General features: G+C 44.3%; 2 protein-coding genes across 2 annotated transcripts in view; both read right to left on the bottom strand.

Moving 5' to 3' along the window:
- The window catches only part of BPHL (biphenyl hydrolase-like (serine hydrolase)), a 31,159-nt gene extending 21,161 nt beyond the window's left edge, over window positions 1-9,998 (bottom strand). Inside the window, exons 1-3 of the mRNA XM_012651379.1 lie at window positions 9,874-9,998; window positions 4,183-4,286; window positions 995-1,161 (exon numbers count right to left, since the gene is read on the bottom strand). Coding sequence (XP_012506833.1) covers window positions 995-1,161; window positions 4,183-4,286; window positions 9,874-9,974 — 372 coding nt within the window. The 5' untranslated portion in view covers window positions 9,975-9,998. The remainder of the gene's footprint in view (window positions 1-994; window positions 1,162-4,182; window positions 4,287-9,873) is intronic.
- Window positions 9,999-13,101: 3,103 nt separating this feature from the next.
- RIPK1 (receptor (TNFRSF)-interacting serine-threonine kinase 1) overlaps window positions 13,102-25,449 on the bottom strand; it is a 36,163-nt gene continuing 23,815 nt past the window's right edge. The window contains exons 7-10 of the mRNA XM_012651367.1: window positions 23,215-23,305; window positions 21,765-22,331; window positions 17,206-17,358; window positions 13,102-15,100 (exon numbers count right to left, since the gene is read on the bottom strand). Coding sequence (XP_012506821.1) covers window positions 14,814-15,100; window positions 17,206-17,358; window positions 21,765-22,331; window positions 23,215-23,305 — 1,098 coding nt within the window. The 3' untranslated portion in view covers window positions 13,102-14,813. The remainder of the gene's footprint in view (window positions 15,101-17,205; window positions 17,359-21,764; window positions 22,332-23,214; window positions 23,306-25,449) is intronic.

Here is a 25,449-nt window from a genome sequence, read left to right on the forward strand (position 1 = left end):
AGACCAGTTATACTTAGATATGACAAATACTCTGTGTGTGTGTGTGTGTGTGTGTGTGTGTGCACGAGCGTGTACATGCCTGAGCAAGGACTTTGCGACAGTTCTGCAGAGCAGAGAGGGGACCTTGAGATCTGCCGGAGGAAGTGAAGTGTGGCATCTGGTGAAGCCGCCGACTGCACCTGTGGGTAGAATTGCTAGAACTGGGCTGTCAGAGAAAGGCGTGGTGTCTGGGTGAATCAAACAGGGTCTGAAAATGTGTTTGGCAAGGAAACAAAGATTGCATGTGAGAGGCTGCCTAGGAGTACGAATAGAATGGCTGGGAAAATTTAAGGTAAAGAATGAACAAATATTAGTCGGTGGTATTTGCTGCCAGGACTATAAATTGGTATAACCACTATGGATAATAATTTGGCATTATCTTATAAAACAAACATTTGCATCTTCTTCACCCAGCGAGTTGCTTCCTAAATTCGTCTGACACTCTCCCACAAGTGTGCTAGGCGCTCGGTCCAGGATGTCCACAACAACATTATGTAAAATGGCAAAAAAATGAAAACTACAATGGCCATGAACAACAGAATGTTCACTGCACTGCTATTTATAATCACAAAAAAAGGCAACTTAAAAATTAAATTAGTTATCTACCATCAGAAGATGGGTGAAGTAAAACACAGTACATCCACCTGATGGACTAAGACTGATGTAAATGCGTAGTTAGTGACATGCAAGTAGCTCCTCGACAAATTGTTCAGTGAAAATGGTAAGTGGAAAAACATCGGGTGTCATGTGATAACAATCCTGGCCAGGAAGGCCAGGTAATGGTGTCTTTAGACAGCTGGATTGTGGGCTATTTCTACTTTCTTCTTTACATCTATTTGAAGTCTATAGGAACCCCATGGTATTGCCTTTGTAGAAAGAAAGAACAATAAAACAAAATAAATGCAGACGGGCCCACCCTCCCTCCCTGCCCTGGGCGCCTCCCTAAGAGACCCACCTTCATCAAATCTACAGCATCTTTTGCATCCCTTTCAAAAAAGTCCACTGGGAAATCTCGATCTGGGGGTCTGGAGCGTCCATATCCTCGGGGATCCCAGGCGACCACTGTGAAGAGCTTCTTACTTAGGCTCTGGAGCTGGGGTCCGAAATCAGTCTCTCCACTTCCTGAAAACAGCCACTCCGTTACGCCCAGGCAAAGGCTTCCCTTGCATCAAACACATCACAGTGAAGACAGCGGCACTAACAATCTTAAAGCAAAGTGGCCAGTCTCTACTCCGAGTCAGCCGCCAGAGCGCGACCAGCAAAGTACGCTTCCAGTGACCGAGGCCGCACTCTCGGCCCACGGCCTTTCCCGCAGGAGTTCGGATCTGCTGCGACCTCCCCCTGGTGGCTATTTTGAGAAGGACCGAGGGCTTGATTCTTTGGTCCTCTATTTTTCAGTACTTTCAATACCTCTTTCCTTAATCTTCCTTTTTTAAAAAAAGAATTAATGAAACTGTATAGAAATAAAATTACACATATGATATGCTTCTGGGTTATCTTTTCTTTTTTTTAATGACTTACAAATGAAAGGTATCTCTATATTATCTGTAAACAAATTTAGGAGATTTGGTCTACATTATTCAAAGCAGAATTCTAAAATTCCAGATTTTTTTATTAAGCTAATGTGAATAGCCCTAAATATTTTATTTTGTAGTTACAATTAAAAAATAGAAAACTAAACTAAAACACTGAAATGGGGGGAGGGCATGGAGGGGAGAAATCAAATTATAAAAGTTTGCTTCATGAAAACAGTTCAAAACAGCCTATGTTAACAAGTAGACCTATATTCCTGGGCCTGTGGCGGACTTCACCGGCAGTCCCTAACCCCGCCACGTGGCCACTCTAGGTGTGGTGTGCCCACACCCACTGCACACAGCATGGAGGACCGCTCTGAAAGAGCCCAGCCCGGGGGAAAGTCAGCGTTTTATCTGTGAAGCCCACTGATTTCTGAGGACTCATAGCTCAGGCCACCAAGGAATACTCAACACTTTGCCTGATAAACTAGCTGTACTAGAAAAATGTCTTTCAAGACGGTGCAGGATCATTTAACATTATCAAGGCCCATTATTCTTCCTGGCAAGATAAAGCCTTTTCAAGATGAGGTAAATCATTCAGAAAACCCAAGTCAAAAACCAATCAACGGATGTCTAGCCTGTATCTCCTGCTGTGAACCAGGGGGCCTCTCTCGTGATCCCTGACCTGGGGTGACTTCTGCTGGGAAACTGCTCTGAAGGAGGGGCAGAAGGTGAGAAGACAGGAGGGGACCCTCTAAAAGATCAATTTCATAAATAAAATTCATAAATCTGCTTTGTGGCACACGTGCATACAGTTGAAGAATACTAAACCCTTAAACAATGTTTAAGGAACAGATACGCATAGGCACCGCTTTGCGACACCTAAGAAGCCTGTGGGAGGGGGTCTGCATGCTGAGGACGGGATAGGAGACAGAATCTCACTGTTCCATCTTTTAATTTTGGAATCATGCTAATGTTTTACATAACCGACAATTAAATTAGTAAAAGCTTTTATATCTGGATAATAACTGCAATACTAAAATAATGGAAAGCTAAGCTGGGAAATTATTCGTTGTCTTTATAGCTAACTTTAGCTTTCCATCGGTCATTGCAGTGAGTGTCCTCTCTCATTACGATAGCTTAAGGAAAACAAAGATGCTAACACTATCTAGACTCAGAGGCCTCGCTGGCTACAATAGTACCACAACCGGCTGAGGCTCAGTCAAGTGGAACCATCACTGAAATGACTTTAGCACTTTACTTTTAGAAAAAAGAAGCAAATCACAAGGCAATAAGTGCAGTCAGCCCTCCCCATCCATGGTTTCCACATCTGTGGATTCAAACAGTTGTGGATCAAAAAAATGTTTTTAAAAATATGGATGGTTGGGTCTGTACTGAACATGTAGTTTTTTCCTTGTTATTATTCCCTAAACAATATAGTATAACAACTATTGACACAGCATTTACATTGTATTAGGTATTATCCATAAACTAGAGATATTTAAAGTATACAGGAGGATGCGCATAGGTTATCCAAATACTTTGTCATTTTATAGCAGGAACTTAAGCATTTGTGGATTTTTGGATTTGTGCAGGGTCCTAGAACCAATCAATCCTCCACAAACACCGAGGGATGACTAATATATGGAAATTATTTAACTAAACCAAAAATAAAGCAACAATATAGCCCCCTTAAAACCAAACTTGGAATGTCCTGAGATCGCTGGAAATATTCCCCCTGAACTTTCTACATCTGAACAACTGTTCTGAAAATGAGATTGAGACCCAGTGGGCTTCATTATGCCCCACACATTAAGAGAGGGTAATCTGCTAATCTAATTTTGATTTTCAAAAAGACTGTATGTTTTTTTCTTAACTCTTACATTAATTGAACATATTATCAACCACAACAAGGGTGATCAATCCAAACTGGTTTTAACACCTGGAAAATTCCTAGATGCCAGGCAAACTAGGATGGCCAGTCACCCACTCACCTTCTTCCTTTGTCTAGCCTTCTTCCCACACCCCTTTCCTTACCTCTGGCACCCTCCAAATTGGAGGCAGCTGTGGATTCACAGCATGGGAAAAACCGGGCACTTAAAGGAATAAAAAATACATGTAGGCCGGGAGCGGTGGCTCACGCTTATAATCCTAGCACTCTGGGAGGCCGAGGCGGGAGGATTGCTCAAGGTCAGGAGTTTAAGACCAGCCTGAGCAAGAGTGAGACCCTGTCTCTACTAAAAATAGAAAGAAATTAGCCGTACAACTAAAAATATATAGAAACAATTAGCCGGGCATAGTGGTGCATGCCTGTAGTCCCAGCTACTGGGGAGGCTGAGGCAGGAGGATCGCTTGAGCCCAGGAGTTTGAGGTTGCTGTGAGCTAGGCTGATGCCACGGCACTCTAGCCCGGGCAACACAGTAAGACTCTGTCTCAAAAAAAAAAAAAAAAAAAAATACACGTAGCAGAAAGTTATCTACTTTTCTAAATCATTTACATTTGATTGTGGCAAATACTGCTTCAAACATTTTAGCAAAGCACTAAAATTAATAATCAATATTTGGCACCTAGTATTTTGAATGCATCATAGATGATACAGCACGTAAAAGCTATTAAAAAATGTCCAGACCCAACATTCCAGGAAGTAGCAGGACTGCGTGCTCTCCCTCTCCCGTCTGCTGGTAATGCAGGTGAACGCCATTCACGGCCACTTTGGCAGAGGTGACTGAGGTGCTAGAAGAAAAAACACCCATCCCCACAGAGGGGAGGAAGGGACAGGGAGAGATTTGTCAAAGGATACAAAAGTAAGCTAGACAGAAGCAGTAAGTTCTAGTGTTCTATAGCACTGTAGGATGACTATAGTTAACAATCTTATATAGCTTCAAATAGCTAGAGGAAGGATATTGAATATTCCCAACACAAAGAAATGATAAATGTTTGAGATGATGGATATGCCAATTACACTGATCTGATCACTACGTGTTACATGTATCAAAACATCACTATGTACCCTATGAATATGCACAATTATGTCGATTAAAAAATAAAAATGTTTTCTAAAAACCCTACCCCAAAAGAAAAATTGTTTAGCAGCACAAATTTAAGGTAGCAAAACTGTTCTTTTACGTGCATGAGTCAGCTCCAGCACCCTCTCCGGAGTCTTGGATTGCCTCAGTTTCCCAATTCTGAACAGTGACATGAGTCTATCTTCCTTACTAGGCTGCAGATCCGAACCGTGCCTTCATGCTTGAATATGCCACAGCCCCCAGCCCGGGGCTTACCCTACAAAAGCACTGAGAGCCCTGCTGGAAGCAATGGCACACAGGCCTGTGGCATGTGCCAGGGAGCTGGAAGCGGAGGGGGCCCAAGTGCAGCTGCTGTGGGGGCTCCTCACAGTGAGGGGCGAGGGCGGGCAGCAGAGGCAGGAGCTCGAGCCACCTGCCGGCACGTCAGCAGGCCTAGCGGGGGTGCAGACTTGCAGCAGCCCTGACAGCGTTCTAAAGGATGTGGCTGACCCCAGGCGTCCGGAAGGAAGGCCTGGATCTCAGGCAGTGCTTGAGGTGTAAGGCTTCTTATGTGGTCCGGCCAGCTGCAAGAGGGCTATAGTCAGGAACGCCCCTCTGCACTGAGATGGCCATACCCGTTTTTTAAGATGTTGAAATATTTCTGTGTTGACTGTTAAATAGCCACGTCCATAAGCCCCCATCTCAAAAGCCCTCCCTCCTACCAATGGCCTCGGGGCAGGGCTAATGGCAGCATGTGTCCTGCCAGAATGACACGTGTGTTCCGATTAACCTTTCCTCAGCTGCTCTTCGGCAGCTCCAGAAGAGGCGTCCAGGGGTGTACACGATAGAGCACACGCAAGGGCCCTGCACCAGGCCCCAGCAGCCTCTGCTACTTTACCAGATGGCTGAGTGACGCACGGAAGGGACGTAGCAGCACACAAGGACAGGCGTTAGGAGGAGATGCTCCTCTTCTCCTAGTGAATTGTTGATAAACTTAAATCAACCATTGCCTCCTTTTTCTTTTACATACTCCCTTCCCTACCCCTCCCCTTAGTCAGAATGATTCCTGAAATGCAGCACTTTTGAACGAGCAAAGTCCTATTTCCTCTTTTGGTTTCATCTCATCAGCCAACTTCAAGTAAGAAAGAAACAACCGCAGAAACAAATGAGTTGAATACAGGTACATCTAATCTTAACACACAATTTTTGGAAAAATACAAGGCAGAATGAGGTGGTAATAAGGCCTGACATAACTGCAAGCTCATTATCCACAGAAACACTAATTAGAGGAGCAATTACAAAGCCACAGAGCAATGGCAATAGTGGCACCACCAATTTGCTTGTTATTAACATCCTATTGCTCAGAGGAATTCATCTCTGTGGTTAAGATGGCTTCAGATAGCTGAGGATCAAGACAGAGGCAAATAAACGCACTCTATTGAGAAGACTCATTTCAGCAAACGTTTGCATATTGGTGCATCTGCTTTGTTCGGTCTAGTAGGAGAGAAGATAAAGACAGAGGATTTGCTCTGCAGACCTCAGGGAGGCTGTTATGACTGAAGAAACGAAGAACTTGAGGTACCTGGATGGAATGAAAGTTCTTAGCAGTATTTTTTCCTGTGTTTACTAAATAAAATGAGGCAACTCCCTAAACAGAGATGACCAGCACTTACCCGGCTCGGCTCGTGTTAGTAATAATGTGCATGATACTATCCTTTTTCTGTGTTACTCCTTGGGGCTCCCTTCCCTGAAGTGCTGAGGAGGTGCTTGTAAAAGTCTTCTGCACCGTGAGGCTATCAGGTATAACAAGAAGCCCCTCTCCCTCATTCTCACCATCCAAAGCTGGTCCGTTTCTGGGACCGGGTGTTGCTGCCTCACACTCTCTAAGCCAGCACCAGGGCACCAGCTCACATAGGATTCTTTGCTTCAGCTCCCATGATCATTCCGAAGTCTCTTCTGCAAAAACCCTCTAACTTCCCTCTGCACTTTGCTGTATCTATGTTTTGATTTCCCATTCCAAACTGTATTTTTTTTCCTAATTACTGCCATCCCATATTCTTTTGGTTGCCTAAAATAATACAGAAACAAAACCAGGTAGTTTAGAGTCCAGCATAATGGGAACTCAATGTTGGGGAAGTATTTACAAAGGCAGAAGACTTGGAAGATGGCTTTAGACGGCGGACAGAGAGATCATATCAGGGCTGGGTAGAGATATCTGAGAAGAGAGAAAAAGTAGCATTTGAGATGAACTGGCAAAGATGGGTAAAACTCTGAAAAAAGAATATGGTGGGGAGGGCATTTCTTGAAGAAGAAATAGCATGGTCACCGGCCCAGGAGCAACAGCCGTGTGGGCGGACAAGCCAGTGTCCACCCTAGCAGGAGTGTGCAGGCAGAGCGTGAGCCAAGGCTGGGGCCTATTTGTGAAGGGCTTGCAGCCAGGCTGAGGGGAAAGAGAATGTCCTGGGTGCTCCGTCATCAACGTCCTACATGTCCATCATCCATCACCAGAGTACCTGCCATTATCACGTAGGCCCACGCCCTGGGGTTAATGGAGTCTGCCAAAAGGATTGTTTATGAACAAAAGCAAATGAATTTCCAACATAAGACAAAGGGGCCAGGTGTGGTGGCTCATGCCTGTAATCCCAGTACTTTGGGAGGTCAAGGTGGGAGGACTGCTTGAGCCTATTAGTCTGAGATCAGCCTGGGCAACATAGCAAGACCCCATCTCTAAAAAAATTTTTAAAAATCAGCCGGGGATCGTGGCACGCACCTGTAGTCCCAGCTACTCGGGAGGCTGAGGCAGGAGGATTGCTTGAGTCTAGCAATATGAGGTTGCAGTAAGCTAGGATGACACCACTGTACTCTAAGCCAGGGTGACAGAGCGAGACACTGTCTCAAACCAAAAATATCTGGGGTGGGAGCCAGGTATCTACATTTTTTAAATTACCCAGATTCTAATAGGCAACCAAGGTTGAGAATGACTGAGTTAATTTCTTGGAGGAAAAAAAATCCCGTCTCCCTTTTAAAGCATGCCTTCCTACCTTGTGTTTATCCTAGACTCCCTCTTTCTGAAAGGCTGAGCAGGCAATTTTGCGAAAGGAAAGGATCACCTTACAACAGTAGTGAGGGGGCTGAGCTGCTCCCCTCAGAGAGGCAGAGTATACTGTTGGGAGGGGCAAGGATATAACACTGTTGCGAATAGTTAAACTGAAGCTAACCTTTGCGACTATGTGTCATGCGCCCTAAGAACTTTACCTAGCCCCCTCATTTTTGCTCTGAGGTGCACATTATACTTAACCTAATTTTACCACTGAAGAGCCTGAGGATCAGGTAATTTGCCCCAGTCCCACTGCTAGTAACCTGCAAAGCCAAGATGGGCATCTGAGTGCCTGACCCCAGGGCCTCAGCTCTTTGGCGCTTTGCTTAGAGATAAAAAATGGGGCTACTTAATAAGACACACCCTCATTTTGGAAGTCCTCATTCAGTAGTATATATTCAGCTATTCTTTTGTTTCTTTTTCCAAAGTAGTCATTAGCCACAATAAAGTATTAACTAACCCCGGGGCTTGAAATTTATATGAATTTTTATGAGTTTTACATCTTTTATATATTGTATTATTTAGATATTCCAATTGTACCTACTAATTACTTGGTATTTATTATGTCTCAGGCCTTTTACATTTGCTGTTTCAAATCCTCACAAAAACTCTGCAAGGCAGCAGGCTCAGAGAGGTTGAGTAACGTGTATACATTTGCCCAGCTAAGAAGTGGCAACATGGCCATTAGAACTCCAAAGACCATGACTCCTCTCTAACCTCATGGCAGAACAGAGTCCTCAGTAGGGCTCAGGCACTGCCAGATAGAGCGTGGTGGCAGGCATCAGTGGAAGGATGGTCTCTGATCCTCTGGCAGGGTATACCAAGGTTGAACCTGGAAAATATTTTTCTTCAGGTAGACTGTTAGGTTCCGTAAGTTATTGATATTATAACTATATATAACATACAATTTCAGGTAGAAAAGGCTTTTTTGACCTGACCCAGAAATAAACCACCTTCCAGATCATGTAAGAAAGGGTCAAAGTTCCAAACAACAAACTTAAACAAACACATTTTTGGAACACAACTCAATTGTAGGTTGGGTACTGGCTGTTTTGAAGCGAAGTATTTATTTACCTACTTATGTTGGGCTGCGGCCTTGATTCAGGATGAACCAATCCCATGCTTGTTTTCCCAGATCACATGTCATATCAATTTGCAGCCACATTTATAAAATGGCAGTACAAAATCCAGAGAAACCTGTTTTTCAGACCCGTTTTAGGAAGAATGATCTGTAGTGCAGCTAGGTAGTTGGGGCTTTCCTGCAATCATTAAATAAACTATCAGAACTATGACATTGGTACAATCCCTGTAACCTGATTTCAATCCCTTTCTGCAGACAGGAAACTGGATAAAATGCCCATTTTTCACTATTGATGTATCTAGCTGTGGCCATTGACATGTTTTTCCATCTATCAAAATAGTCCTGAAAATCTTCTAATAATTCCAAAATAATAATGAAAGAACCTAAATGAAATATGAAACTCAAGAGCTAGTCAATCACATAAAAATTTAAAAGCTGTTCGGATCTGCCTTCCTATCTGCTTCCAGATTAAGTTCTCAATCTAGACGTTTCCACAGTCGATCAAGTAAAGTTCTAAATGCCAGGTACCTACCTAGCATTTGACTTTTTTCCTAGTCACTAATGGAATGGACTCATCAACAGTTAATCGCATGCATGCATTGTGTACATCTGTGTGTGTATATGTGTGTGCACGTGTGTCTGTAGAAACTAAAGTAAAGCAAGCTTCATGCTGCTTTATCCACATTTCTACCCAGAATCTCTAGAAACCAACAGTACCCACTATCAAGGCAGCAGGTCAGAGACTAATCCAGTTTTTTGTCGTTATTGTTTTATCTGAAATGGAGGGAACGGAGGGAGGACAAAAGAGTAAAAAGCAGCTTCCCGAGTACCTCCACACACCTACCTCAGATCCTCCAGGATCTGAGAGTGAGGCCCGGGATTCTGCTTTTCATAGATTCGCAAGATGGCTCTCTTGCATATTAAAGTTCGAGATCAGCAAACAAGAGAAAAGTCAGGGAACTCGGGACTCGGGACTGAAGCCTTAACAGTGCTAGGAGAGCTGAAGGGCGGACCCGGCGGCCAGCTGCGCCTCGGCCCTCCCCGCGCCGACAGCCCACCTGCGGCCGGCGCGCGCCCCTCCCGCCGCCCCCCGAGCGCGCCGACGCAGGAGCCTCCCGATGGGGCAGGTGCCGTTACCCGAACGCCGCCGCGGGCCCCGCGCGGGGGACGTGGATCCCGGCCTTCAGCGCCGAGAGGGACCGCCGCAGCACGCCCCGGCTGCCCAGCGCGGCAGCCATGTCCGAGCTCCCGCCGAAGGGGGCGCCCGCGCCGGTGCCTGCCGCAGACCTCGGCCCGCCCCGCCTCGACGCCCCGCCCACAGCCGGTCATGCCTCGACGCCCCGCCCTCAGCCTGTCCCATCTCGACGCCCTGCCCACAGTCGGGTGTGCCTCCACGCCCCTCCCACAGCCGGTCATGCCTCCACGCCCCGCCCACAGCCGGTCATGCCTCCACGCCCCGCCCTCAGCCTGTCCCATCTCGACGCCCTGCCCACAGTCGGGTGTGCCTTGAGGCCCCGCCTCGACGACCTGCCCACAACCGACCCCGCCTCCACGCCCCGCCTACAACCGGTCATGCCTCGACGCCCCGCCCTCAGCCGGTCCCATTTCGACGCCCTGCCCACAGCCGGCCCCGCCTCGACGCCACGCCACGCCCCGCCCTGGCCCGTCCGCCGCGAAGCCCCCTCTTTCGGCCCGCCCCCACCGAAGCCCCGCCCCGCCCGCTTCTTGCCTAGAACGTACAGAAACCCGGCTGGGGTTTCGCCAGTCCTGAAATGGGTTGGCGCTCTCCCCGGCTGCCCGCATTCCTCCCTGCGTCAGCCTTGGCTCCGCGGTGGTGGTCCCAGCGGGCGCCGGCCGCCCGGCCCGTCGCTGCGGCGACCGAGGCCATTCCAGGGGGCGAGGCCGCCCTCCATCCTTCCCTCTCTGATGGGCGTCCAGCCGGGGGCTCCGGAGGAGCGGGTGGAGACTCGGCGCTATGCCTGGCTGCTAAGGGTGGGGTGAGGTGCACTCGCTTTTAGGGATGATGGGATCTATATATCTTTTTCTTTACACCACTTCATACCCGTTAGGATGGCTACTAGCAAAAATCTCAGAAATGAGTGTTGGCGAAGATGTGCAGAGATTGGGACCGTTGTGCGGTGCTGGTGGGAATGCATGATGGTGCAACCACTGTGGTAGACAGTATTGCGGTTCCTCGAAAAATTAAACATAGAATCACCGCATGATCCAGCAATTCCACTTCTGGGTGTACACCCGTAAGAATTGAAAGCAGGGTCTTGAAGAACATTTGTACACCCATGTTCATAGCAGCATATTTCACAACAGCCGAAAGGGTGGAAGTGACCCAAGTGTCCAACAACAAATGAATGGATAACCAAACTGTGATCTGTCTGTACAATGGGATATTATTAAGCCTTAAAAAGGGAGGAAATTCTGACACATGCTACAACGTGGATGAACTTGGAGGACATTATGCTAAATGAAGTAGACCCAAAAAGACAAATACTGTGTGATTCCACTCGTCTGAGGTACCTAGCGTGGCCAGATCATAGAGACAGACAGCAGGAGGGCGGTTGCCGGGCGCGGAGGGGCCGAAAGGGGAGGTAGTGTTTAATGGGGACGGACTTTCAGTCTGGGAACGTGAGCAAGTTCTGGAGACGGATGGTGGTGCTGGCTGCACAACGCTGTGAATGTATTTCATGCCGCTGAACTGTGCACTTAAAAATGGTTTGTAGTATTTATGTATTTGATCACAATGTTTTTTGACCATAAAATTCAAGCTTTATAAAGGTTATAGACATTATATACAATTGAATGGTCAGTGGTGGAAAAACGACTATCCCATTTTGGGCTACCTGAAGTGGAAATAACTAGCGGATTCATGGTTACTGTTGTAGCCTTGGCTTGGATTACTGGAGACAACAACTTCTTTGCAGATTGCTTTATTTTTCCTCCGAGACCCTTCTTGTATCATAGTCCTGTGCTTTCAAGTGCTGTAGCTGTGGAAAGTTCTATTACCTGCAGGGTCCTCACTGGCCCATTGGAGCTTCTTGAGTAGTAAAGGCAGTTTGGGCCTAATACAGAATATGAAAAAAGTTTATATTCTACTTTCAACATAAATCTATTATTACAGTAATTCCCACACAGAAGGAAAGTTAAATATATAATGTTTGAATTGTCTTTAATATCATTTGACTTTCAGAAATCTTTAGTGAGGTCAATATTTCCTTTTTTCTGAAATGTTGAGATTTCTTGTCAGAGATGATGAGGGTTAAATACAGTTGTCTGTACAACTTCAACACGTTACCCTATTGCTAAGCAAAAATAGTAGCACCGAGTTTTTAGGTTATTGGTGTCATGGTTTAAGTACACACATGAGAACTAGTTTTTTATGCATAACACAATTGTACAGTTTAAAAAATAACTGCCGTTTTTGTGCCACATACCTTAAGATGCATCATCTTATTTTAATCGTCACATCAACTTTATGTGCTATTGCCCCCTCATTTACAGATGAGGAAACTGAGGCTAGGAGAGGTTAGGAAGCAAGCCCTACGTTACACAGCTGAAGAGTGGCAAGGGGGAATTTCAACCTGTTTAATTTCAAAACTCAACACTTGGATTATCACAGACTGTAGAACCCACTGTAGTAGCATTAGCTCTTCTATGATTTCTTTGTAATCAGCTGCTTCTAAAATCTTAAATATTTACACTCCTATTTACACTATTATTAGAAAAACCTTTTCTTTATAACACCTGTTAAAATGTACACCAAAATACTATCTAAAACATTTTGTGAAGAAGAGCTCCTTTTCTTATTCCTGAAGCTCTAAATTCACATGATAAACCCAAAGTGAAGATTATGACTACAGTGACAAGTGGCAAACCTGCCCATCAAGACGGTGGGGGCTGGAAGTGGGTCTTATTAACCACTAACAACCCCAGGGTGTGAATGAATATCTTTCTTGGAACCAAGTTTGGATTGTCTTCTTTCTCATTTTCTATTCGGTGTCCTTTTGCTGACCTGGTTTCTGCCCACGAACAGCAGGGTGCTAAACCCACAGAGGCACACTTGGCTCTTTTCTGCGTGGTGTTGAGAGACAGGAGGTGAAGGCAAGGCCTCGGAGCCATGTGGGAAGGACAGCAGTGCTGCAGGCCTCTCATATGGGGGCAGAAATGATCTGGGAGCTTCTATTCTTTTACCATCAGCTTCCTCTCGGGCCAGCAGGAGGGAGAAGGGGGAGTGTGCACAGGAGATGCCAACCTCAGTGGCAGAGGCACGGTGGAGAATCCCAGACTGTTCCAGTCATACAAACACACACATCACCTCAATGGCCTGTAGTTGAGATATTAAATTTTATTTAAAAAAGTTCATTTAAAAAACTGTATTTTTGTCTAATATTGATCATTCAATCTCTTTGCAATTTTAGAAGCTTTAGAACACTGTTAGGATGGTGGAACAAGGGATACATTTAGAAAAGAAATCACCCAGGCCCCTCTGATGAAAGCTGGACCCTGTCCAACCTCCAATCTCCCTCTCGGCCTGGTGTGTGGCAGCTTGGTAGTGAGCCGGATGTGTGGACAGAATGGAGGAGCGTCACTGTACAGCGGTGGTCTTCTCAACCAGGGCAATTCTGCCTTTCCAAGGAACATTTGGCAGTGTCTAGAGACGTTTTTGTCACAACTAGGAGAGGGAGGAAGAGGAGAACAGTACTATTGACATCAAGGAGGTAGAGGCCAGGGATGCTTCCAACATCCTACGAGGCACACGACAGCTCCTACGACAAAGAACTACCCAGCCAAGACGCCAGCGGTGCCGAGGTTGAGAAGCGCTCCTGTGCAGCCCCACTTCAGGGCTGCAAAGGTGTGTGTCTGCTGGAGTTGAGGATTCAGAATCAGAACCAACAATAGCAAGACACCGGAATCCATTCTGACCATCACTGTACCGTTCTTGCCCTCCCTCTTGGGAGAGCCAAGCACATGGCATTTCCTTTCCGTTTAGCAAACTGCCAGCAGACGCTCCAGATGGCCCACCGGGGTTCAGTCTCCTACTCTTCCATTAATAGTTCCTTCAGGTTTCGGGTTGGCTTTGGAAGGTCAAATACTAGAGATACAACTGCCAGACTCAGAAGCTGTCCTTTTTCACTTTGTGGCACACAGAAAAAAATAAAACCGTTTCTATAGTACACTGGGGCAAACTGAGGAAACAGCTCAACGGTGATCAGCCCTGAGGCTCCAGTCACAACCAGATGTGAAGATATTAATATTCCCTGCATACTTGTTCCCTCTTCCGGACACCCAGGGTAGGTGAAAGTACCAGAATGCTAGGAAAGTACTTAGAAAATTAATCAGTTTTTGTAGTGGTCACATTTAGTAGCAATTCCTTACAACAAAAGCCTGGGAAATTCTGATGGTTCCCTCCCCCCTCTATTTTTTCCCCCTCCTTAGTACCACCCCTTAAAATCTCTTCAGTTAATTTACAAATTAACTAAATGTAAATTCAGTTAAAAATTAATTCATAACTTAATATAATAGAGAGTGCATGTAATTCTTAAAGCCTGTAGTGACTGACACAGCATTTGATACTGACATTAACAGACCCTATAATTTGGGAATGAACTGCTGTTATAATACAAAAATACTGCACAGGACTTAGAATTTTACAGTACTTTGGTTATAACAGGAGTCTATGTGGAAGAGAGCACCAAATAAGAAAGTTGATTTATTTTATGTTCTCTGAATTTTCTTTTTTCTCAAAGTCTAGGAAACTGAATGGCTAGCATGATCGTGGGTTATGGCATGAGCTGAAAGAAAGGACCTTCCTGGTTCTCTCCCTCAAAACCCAATTAAGCTCTTTTGGTTGGTGCTGGGACATGAACAGGTGTACACTTTCCTGAGAGCGGCTGTTTGTTACAGATTTCTCTTCCACTCTGCAGCTACGAAGTGCAGGACATGTTTATGCAGGCGCAGAACCCATTTCAGGGAGGAAAGAATTCTGAACGCGCCGAGGCAGCGCACTTTCCAACAGGCTATTCACCAAGTGAGGAGGCTGCTTCTGCTGCCGACGCCCTCCAGGGCTAGTTCTGGCTGACGTGGATCAAGCAGTTCAGAAGGTCTATTCTGGAACACTGGTAGAGTGCGTGGGCCAGCTTTCCCACCGTGGCCCCCTTAACGCCTTCCCTCATCAGCCACTTCTGGAGCATCTGGTAAACCTTCTCTTTGAGTCCATCTCGCTCATAGTCGTGGTCAATTTCATCAATCTGAGACTGAGTGAAGCCCAGCTTACGGGCACAGCTTTTCCAGTGCTTTCCCAGATTTTCCCTGACTGGGTCCAGGTGTTTATCACTCAGACTAGTGGTATTATCTGCCAAATGGAAAAGAGAAAAAGGTATCAAGCTATGACCCCTTCCTGAATTGCTAAAAACCCTAAGTGAAGGGTACCAGGAGACAGCGAGAAAGATAACGTCTTGATTATACAGCTGCGCACTCACTGGAAGACACTGCAAGCCTGCTCGCCTACATGGAGTCTGTGTGTGCATCAGAATAGGGCACTTCTTGCTTCTGGCAGGTGAATCCTGGCTTTGTGAACAAAACCCCTATGTGGCTACCAGGTTGGGCCTTAGCCGGTGGCCCTGTTTATATTAGACCTTTCCAGATATAAAGGGAAAAAAACACCATTTTTGTTCCTTTTGGACATTTTCCACTTACATCTGGCCAGAGTCAAGGCCACCCGACTCCTGATTCTCCTCACCCACCTGTTCAATTTCGTCTGTCTTAATCAAGGAAACTGAGACCATCAAGTGTGAGCTCATTCAATTACAATGCCTCCCCTTGTCTTTCAAGGGATGAGGTGTCTACACTCTTTAAGGTCCATTTTTGGACCCATCCCTTGCCTTACCCCTCTCCCCAGCTCTGCTGTCCCCTCTTCTTCTATAGCCAGGACCTCTCTTTCCACTAATCCCTTCATCTTAGCCCTTCATAAAGATAATTAATAAAAGGAAAAAAATACCAATACAAAACAACCGTAACAAACAAACCATATTCGTTGATCCTCCTCCTACCTCAGTAAACTAAATACAAGGAAAAAGACATCTCAGGTGCTGTGTCTCACACCTGTAATCCCAGCACTTTGGGAGGCTGAGGTGGGAGGATTGCTTGAGCCCAGGAGTTTGAGACCAGCCTGGACAACACAGCGAGACCCTGCCACTACAAATAAATAGTAATATTAAAAATTAGCCAGGCATGGTGGTATGCACCTGTAGTCCCAGCTACTCAGGAGGCTGAGGTGGAAGGATCACTTACGCCCAGGAGTTGGCAGTTACGATGAGCTATGATTGTGCCACTGTACTTTAGCCTGGGTGACAGAGCAAGACCCTGTCTCAATGAAAAAGAAAAAAAAGGAAAAAAATAATCTCATTTTTCCCCAACTCCCATTCTTTCCTCAGCCCCTATTAATGCAGCCTGTCGCCATCCCTGGATGTCAGCAGTCCAAGAATCTCCCAAGATACTTGACATATTTTGCCAACATTTCTTTAGGAGAGGGTTCCTGGGTTTTATCACATTCTCCAAAGTATCTGTGGCTCCCCAAAAAGTTAAGAATCTCTGTTATAGGTATTCTTTTTTCTTTTAATATCCCTGGGGGTAAAAGGGATGTTCTGGGTATTTTAAAGGCTACCCTTCAAATATCAGGGATTGGCAAACTACGGCCTGTGGGACAAATCTGGCCCTCTGCCTGCTTTTGTAAATAAAATCTTACTGGAACACAGCTATGGTCTTTCATGTACATACTGTCTATGGTTGCTTTTGCACTACAATGACAGAGTTGAGTAGTTCCAAGAGGGATCTCAAAGCCAGCAAATCCTAACATACTTATTAGCTGGCCCTTTAGAGAAAAAAATTGCCAATCGCAGGGTTAACCAGAAAGCTGGGTTCTTAATCACATTGTTTTGGCCTTATGACTGCTTTTTCCAGATTGTACTTTGGGATTAACGTTATGGGTCTGCATTGTAGAACCCTGTAAGAGACAGCTCTCTCGTTTTTATGACACAGTGCTGTTGAAGGCATAGCCTTCTAACTTTTACAGAATCCCCTGTGATTAGGACCTGAGGGAGCTATTTCCCCCATGTCTGAGTAGTAATATTGATGATGATGATGATGATGGTGATGAAGAAAGTTTAACACTTTTATCGACCTTACTCTGTGCCAGGCAGCATTCTAACCTTTTTACACATATCGACTCATTTAATTTTCACAACATAGCCATCAATTAGATACTGAGATTATCCCTGTATTATAAAGTAAGTAAATTACAATGGAATTACATGGAAATCACAGAGATATTTTACAGAGAAAACATGGGAAAACTTTTAGAAACAATCATCAGAGAAATTTTAAGATTCCACTATGCCCCTTTTGGCAAGTAAGAAAGTTCAAGGTTGCTAGACACTGGGTCCTTCAAGAGCTTCTTACCAAAGATATCTTCGTACTTAGAAGCTGGCTCTTCCTTCAAGTTCATGTTTGTACTCTCTGGTAGTGATGAACCCATTCCACCAATCTCCATGTAATTGTAGGCTCCAATCTGAATGCCACTACTGTTGAATACGGTGCATTTTATAGGCTCGTCTGAACAGAGAGAAACACACGAGTAAGCACTTCTAGATCAAAAGCAAGAGGAAAAATACAGCATGGTGAAAAAGCAGGGCTTTACCCCAAATGTAAAGTTAAATTAATTATCCTATGCTGCCCTTTAAAATTTTCTTCTTTAAAATGTGGCTAAACTACCTGATACCTATTAGGATGGCTACTATCAAAAAATAGAAAATAGTAAGTATTGGCAAGGACGTGAAGAAAAGGGAACTCTTTGCTCTGCTGGTGGGAATGGAAAAGCTGCAGCTGCTGCAGAAAACAGTACAGAGGTTCCTAAAAAATTAAGAATAGAATTGCCACATGATCCAGCAGTCCCAGTTCTGGGTATATACCCAAAAGAACTGAAAGCAGGGTCTTGAGGAAATATCTGTATACTCATGTTCATGGTAGCATTATTCACGACAGCCCAAAGGGTGGACACAACCCAAGTGTCCACCAGGCGATAAGCAAGATGTGGTCCATACACACAGTGGAATATGATCCGGCCTACAGAGGAAGGTAATCCTGTCACATGCTACAATATGCATGAACCTTGAGGGCATCTGCTGAGTGAAGTAAGGCACTCACAAGACAAATATCGATGATTCCACTCATACCAGGTACCCCGAGTAGTCAGATCCATAAAGAAAGCAAGTAGGATGGTGGTTGGCAGGCGCTAGGGAGGAGGAACGGAGAGGTGGTATTTAATGGGGACAGAGTTTCAGTCTGCGAAGAGGAGAAAGTCCTGGATGGATGGCGGTGGTGGTTGTACAAAAATGTGAATGTAAGTAATGGCACTGAACTGTACTTAAAAATGGTTAAAATGGCAAATTTTATGTGTATTTTACCACAATTAAAAAAAAATGTGACTGCCACTAAATCCGAAAATAGATGTGGATGAACAACACAACATGTCTCGGCCACATTTACAAGCAGGATCCTACTACCCAAACATCTGTTAGGGTCCTCCTTCTTTATACAGTACACCCAAACCTCTCACAGTTCAGTGCTCGAGGCGAGCCACAGCTTTCCCCAACCTCTCTCTGATCTTCCTTCCACTCCCCTCCCTCGCCCCAACCCGCAAAACCCAAGCCCCCCAAGGGGCCCCCCGAACCCTTAAAAGGAAGAACCGCCCCTGCCCAAACCGGTCCCCCCGCCTGGAACGCCAACCCCGCCCCCAAGTCCCCCCAACTGGGAAGTTCCGAAACAACCCAAAAAAAAATCTACCTCCTTCCAAGAGCCTGCACCCCAATCCTAGGCTCAGCACCGTGCCCTAGGCTGCTCAGTATCAGAGCTGGGTCTGTTTGGGCAGAAACCCCGTCTTCACTCATTCTGGCATTCCTTACCCTCGCCAGCTCAGGACTGAGCACGGGGCACATGGTCAGTGACATCCATGCTGAGCTGAACCTGTGAAACAGCCCTGTCACTAAAGAACATTCAGTGTGTCTTTGTAGGAGAAAGAAGGTGGCAGAGAAGACAGTTCTGAGGGAAGTCAGTGAAATTCACCTCTAGGTACGCTGGTCAGCACACTCGGCCCTCGGCAGCCCACTGGACCAGACACCACGCTCACTTTGTTGCATTTTTTCTGATGAAGCCGAGGAAACTAGGGACCCTGTCCCCTGAAAAGTGTGAGAAACGTGCGGTGCACACACTCGGCATCTGCACACTCGGCATCTGCACGGCATTCTGGGTGGTCTGTGAAGCTGCTGAAACTGAGGTCCTTGGAATCCTTCTAAAGAATCCCTGGCAACAGGCTCTCAGGTGCCCTCCAGCTCTCGGGGTTTGTCTTTTGTCGGTGTTCTTTGTTAACAGTGCTAGTAACAGGCAGCTACCCGGCATTGCACACTTACTCGGTATGTCGTCAGGCACCTCCCAGGCCACCACCTCCAGCTCACACTGACTGTCTCAGCTCAGTCTGTGTTCACCACGGGCTTACCCAGAGGTTAGGTCAGAGAGCACGCGACTCCAGCCAGGATTTTACCCCTAACCTCTGCACCCTGAAGCTTGTGTTTTTGACTCAGTGCTTTCTGCTGCCTTCCAGCCCAGATCTGGCCACTGGGAAAACCATAAAAGTTGTGAAATGGAGAAACTAATGCAATATTAGAAACACACAAGGACTTGTAATACACACACTTTCAGTTGTAACATTTTCATCTATAACTGAGGATGATGAACCCTGGAGAGGCAAAACGATGTGTACAAAGTCACCAAGATAAATGAGAGGCACAAACAGGACTAGAACTCGGGTCTCCTAACTCTCAGTCCAGTGAGCCTTCCTTTTCCGACCTCACTTGAAGCAGCGCACTGAATAAAAAATAATGTTCCTGGGAGCTACTACATCGAAGTGAAGAAATATTTATTTTCCTTTTGTAATTACTGGATAGACAAACCCTCCATATATGGCATGGCAAATTAGAACACTCACATTTGGTGCAGAGTTAGGACTATTTGACAAGAATGAAAGCTACAGAAGAATCAGTTAAATTTGCAATGTGAAACTCAACTTGTTCATTTGCTAAATCAGTATTTAGCAGGATCATCTTTTCGGGCAGAAACACAGATAATTCTATTACTTATTGTAGCTCTAAGTCTACTGTCCCCCACTGACAGCATCTCAGAATTAGTAAGGGGTTGGATCCCTATGTATCTGTCATTGGCAGAACCAGGTACCAGAGGGAGAGTGAGAACAGAAGGGGATTTGTGGCACCAGACTGGTATGCTTGGGTCACTCTGCAGAGACAGGATCAAAAATGATACATTAGGCTGGGCGTGGGGGCTCATGCCTGTAATCCTAGCACTCTGGGAGGCCAAGGCGGGAAGACTGTTTAAGCTCAGGAGATCGAGACCAGCCTGAGCAAGAGCAAGACCCCGCCTCTACTAAAAATTAGAAAGAAATTAATCAGACAACTAAAAATATATAGAAAAAATTAGCCGGGCATGGTGGCGCATGCCTGTAGTCCCAGCTACTCAGGAGGCTGAGGCAGAAGGATCGCTTGAGCCCAGGAGTTTGAGGTTGCTGTGAGCTAGGCTGACGCCACGGCACTCACTCTAGCCCAGAAAAAAGAGTGAGACTCTGTCTCAAAAAAAAAAAAAAAAAAAGACACATTAAATATTGGTTTATGGTCTGCCTTCCATCCACTAGGATTTAAGCTCCATAAGGGAAGGGACTCAGGCTGTTTGTTCACTGTTGTATCTCCAGTGACTAGAAAACTGCCTGGCACAAAGTGGGAAGTGTTTTAGAAATTTTTATTAAATTACTCATGAATGAATAAAATGATATGGCAACACTAAAGAAAAATTTTATTCCCAGACACAAAGGAAACAAAAGTACATTTCACTCATATGATTATATATGATTTAGATTCTGCTTAATACCTAAATCCAATATTTAGTACTCCATAGATCTTACAATAAAACCTATGGGGCGAGGCATGGTAGCTCACACCTGTAATCCTAGTGCTTTGGGAGGCTGAGGTGAGAGGATTGCTTGAGGCCAGGAGTTTGAGACCAGCCTGGGCAATGTGGCAAGACCCTGTCTCTAAAAAAAATTTCAAAAATTAGCTAGGTGTGGTGGTGCATGCCTGTAGTCTCAGCTACTGAGGAGGCTGAGACAGGAAGATCAACTGGGTGACAGAGTCAGCAGAGTGAGACCCTGTCTCAAAAAAAAAAAAAACAGAAAAAAATCCAGAATGTTGCCAATGAAGATTTTAGAGAATTTGGCCTTTTTGAAAGAAAATGTGACTAAGCTCTACGGTTCTCAAAGCTTCCTCTACTGAAGTTGATTTTAAGATTTCCAGAACACAGGTGGGCATCTTTCATAGATGTCATTCAGGTAGTTAAGGTGGTATTGGTAAGTATTGTTTGATAATGTTGCTAGAAATTAAATGAAATTACTTTCACTCTAGAATGTCGGTAACGACTATCACCTAGCTTTTACTTCACCTGACAAAATATGGAAATTGAAAGAAAATTTTTCATCACAAATGACAGTCTTTGTCCTATATAAAAAGAAATAAAAATATCCAAGACTTATTTCTTACCTTCAAAAACCAGCAAGCAAGATAAAAACACAGAAGCAGATGTCTTCCCATTTATCAGAGACTGAGTACAACAGGACTGCTGTGCCACTCAGGTTATTGTTGAAGACGTTCAGCAGTCATAACAACCCATAACCCAACGCTCATGGGCAGCTGCCATGAATCCTAGACCAAAACTGAAATACTCCCAGACCAAGCGGTCTGACAGAGCTCATTCCACAGTGGCAAATTGCGTCTGGCATCTAAAAACTCTGAACTTGTCCTTTTTCCCCATCGTAACTTATAGGCTACAAGAGAGCTGATAAATGTCTTATTTTCAGAAAAATAAAAAAAGGATAAGATTGTGACTATTAAAGATCTGTTTACCTGTTGGTGGCAGGGAGATGAATGGAATGGTCGGTGTGTTTCCTAGCACGTTGGTCTCGGGCACTGGAGTTTTATACAGATTAGGTATATGGCTTGAATTTGGCCCATACCAAATTGGACCTGCTGTTCCTGGATCCAATGGTCTTGTTCCAAAACCATGTGGACTATATAATCCATTGTTCCAGTATGGTACTTGGGGCTGGCTGGTTGGCCCTGCTGGTGCGTGCGCTGCATTACCATGACTGGGTGCGCTGGGGTAAGCAAAGCCCTTTGCCCCTGCATTGTGAACATTCTCATAAGGTCTCTGCCGTGCAAAAGGGTCATGGGAGACCCTTCGTCTCTTTTCCTCCTCTCTGTCATAAGCCACATTCTGTCTGGGCTGCTGATTCATCTGCCTGTCCATGCGACTGCCAAAAAGATGGTAGTTGGCTTCCTCCTGGAGTTTACTCTGCAGGCTGGGTATCTTCTCTTCTTGCTGGTACTCCAGGGAGGGAGCAAACCAGGACTCTTCCACAGGACCCATCCCGAGTCCCTGGGAACTGTGCAGTGAACTGGGTTGCTCTGTGGCTGACAAGAAATGATCAACACTGGAATGGGTTTCGTGAAACAGCAAAAAGTAAAATAAAACCTGAGCACCATCATGAATCCGTACCTCAGAGTAACATACTGAAAACAAGTAAGAGACAAGCAGAAAGCATTTCGGAGGTGGTCTTCCTCTGCAAGCTTTGCAGATAACAAGTAGGAGCCCCTGGCTGGCAGCAAGAGAGCACTAGGGAAATTATAACAAGCAAAAAGAAAATGCGAGCGTCACAGGGATGACCAAGGAAGAGGGGGACTTGGGTTGAGGAGGAGTTTGTCTCCTTGGAGTGACTCAGGGTGGAAAATAAGAATCACAGCAGCTCTGTCCTAAGCACTTTCCATGGATTCTTTCATTCTTTAAAAACCTTCTGAGGGTGGGAGCAATTATCACGATTTGATGGGTGAGGTTTAGAAGAGGTAAAGTTACATGCTCCAGATCAGACAGCTAATAAGTGGCTTCAATATCATATACTCCGCCTTCCCTTTTGTTGTAATGACAAAAATACCCCTGCTTGAATCTGAGACCGGCCCCTCTGCTTGTGCTCCAGATCTAGTCACCTCCATCCTCCTCAGGGACTTTGCTTCCACATATGTCCTCTTCTTTCTCCTGAATTGTCACTTTTCCCTATCAGATATATTATGCCTCTTATGTGCAGGATGCTCTATGATTTTGGTGAGCACACTGTTACTTAATAGTTCAAATATATGTAACTTGACTCACAAATATTATTATAAATTCCTTTAAAGGGGTATTCGCTTTTATAGTTTCTTCTGTTTCCCATATGGTCCCCAATAGTATTTTAGAGAGTTGAGTAAATGAATGAGCAAACATATAAATGAATAAATAGATTTTGACCATAGTGTAAGTTACCTGAATTTGACCTGCTTGGAGGTATTGCCACACAATCAAGTTGGAGAGATTGCATTCTCTTTACAATTGCATTTTGTTCCGGATACTCTTTCTATAATTAGGAGCATAAATACACACTTTAGTATACAGCAGAAAATATTCAGTTCCAGAAAATTATAATGAGAAGAATGAATTCTTTTCAGAAGGTAGAAATTCCATACAGATCTTGCAAGTAATAAATATTAAAAAAAAAAGTTTTTCCCAAATGGCCAAAATGATCTTAAAAAAGAAGAACAAAGTTGGAGGACTCATAGCTCCTGATTTCAAAACTTATTGCAAAGCTACAGAAATCAAAACAATGTGGTACTGGCATAAACATAGACACATAGGTCAATGGAACAGAATAAAAATCCCAGGAATAAATTCTCCCATATATGGTCAATTGATTTTTGACAAGGCTGCCAAGACCTTTCAATGAGGAAAACTGAACAAACACACACAAAAAGATGAAGTTGGACCATTACCTCGTACCATATACAAATATTAACTCAAAATGGATCAAAGACTTAATTTAAGAGCTAAAACTATAAAACTCTTAGAAGAAAACATAGGGGAAAATCTTCATTACACTGGTCTTGCCAATGATTCTTGGATATGACACCAAAAATACAGGCAACAAAGTAAAAACAGATAAATTGGACTACATCAAAATTAAAATCTTTTGTGCATCAAAGGACACTGTCAATAGAGTGAAAAGACAACCTACAGAATAGTAAAAAAAAATCACAAATCATATAGGTGTGATGAGGGATGAATATTCAGAATACATAAAGAACGCCTACAATTCAACAACAAAAAACAATCCAATTCAAAAATGGGCAAAGGACTTGAATACCCATTTCTCCAAAGAAGATATACAAATAGCCAATAACCACATGAAAAGATGCTCAACATCATTATCCATCAGGGAAATGCAAATCAAAACCACCATGAGATACTGCTGCATACTCATTAGAATAGCTATAATTAAAAAAAAAACAGAAAATAACAAGTATTGATGAGGATGTAGAGAAATTGGAATCCTTGTGCACTGATGGTAGGGAATGTAAAACGGTGCAGCTTCTATGGAAAACAGTTTGATGGTTCTTCAAAAGTTAAACACAGAATTACCATATGATCTTGCACTTCCCCACGCCTAGGTACATACCCCAAATAACTGAAAGCAGGGAATGGTACTTATACACCAATGTTCATAGCAGCATCATTCACAATAGCCAAAAGGTGGAAACAGCCCAAGCATCCATCAACAGATGCATGGATAAACAAAATGTGGTACAAGTTGAGTATCCTTTATCTGAAATCCTTGGGTCCAGAAGTGTTTGGGATTTCGATTTTTTTTGGATTTTAGAATATTTGCATATACATAATGAGATATCTTTGGGATGAGACCCAAGTCCAAACATGAAATTCACTTACGTTTCTTTTTTTTTTATTATTTAAATAGAGATGGGGTCTCACTATGTTGCCCAGGATGGTCTCGAACTCCTGGCCTTAAGTGATCCTCCTGCCTCGGTCTCCCAAGTACTGGAATTACAGGTGTGAGCCACCATACCCCACCTCATTTATATTTTATACACACCTTATACATATAGCCTGAAGATAATTTTATACAATTTTTTAATAATTTTGTGCATGAAACAGTCTGCGTACATTGAACTATCAGAAAGCAAAGGTGTCAGGTGCAGAATTTTCCACTTGTGGTGTCATGTTGGCTCTCAAATGTTTCATGTTTTGTAGCATTTCAATTTCAGATTTTCAGATTAGAGATGCCCAACCTGTATATCCATACAGTAGAATATTATTGATCCATAAAAGGAAATAAATTTCTGACACATGCGATAAAATGAATAAACTATGAAAACATTATACTAAGTACAATATGCCAGACTCAAAAAGAAAAGTATCAGGTGATCCTATTTCTATGAGCCACCTAGAATAGGGAAATTCAGAGACAGAATATAGAACAGAGATTACCAGGGGCTGTGGGAGGGAGGAATGGGCAGTTGGTGTGTAAGGGGGCCAGAGTTTCAGTTCGGGATGGTAAAAAAGTTCTGGAGATGGATAGCGGTGATGGGTGCACAACCCTGCGAATGCACTTAATGCCAATGAATTGTACACTTAAAAATGGTTAATAGTAAACATTATGTTATGCGTATTTTACTACAATAAAAAATAATTTTTTTCCTTATAGAAGTA

This window comes from Propithecus coquereli, unplaced genomic scaffold, assembly GCF_000956105.1.
Source record: "Propithecus coquereli isolate 6110/MARCELLA unplaced genomic scaffold, Pcoq_1.0 Scaffold354, whole genome shotgun sequence".
Classification (NCBI taxonomy): Eukaryota; Metazoa; Chordata; class Mammalia; order Primates; family Indriidae; genus Propithecus; species Propithecus coquereli.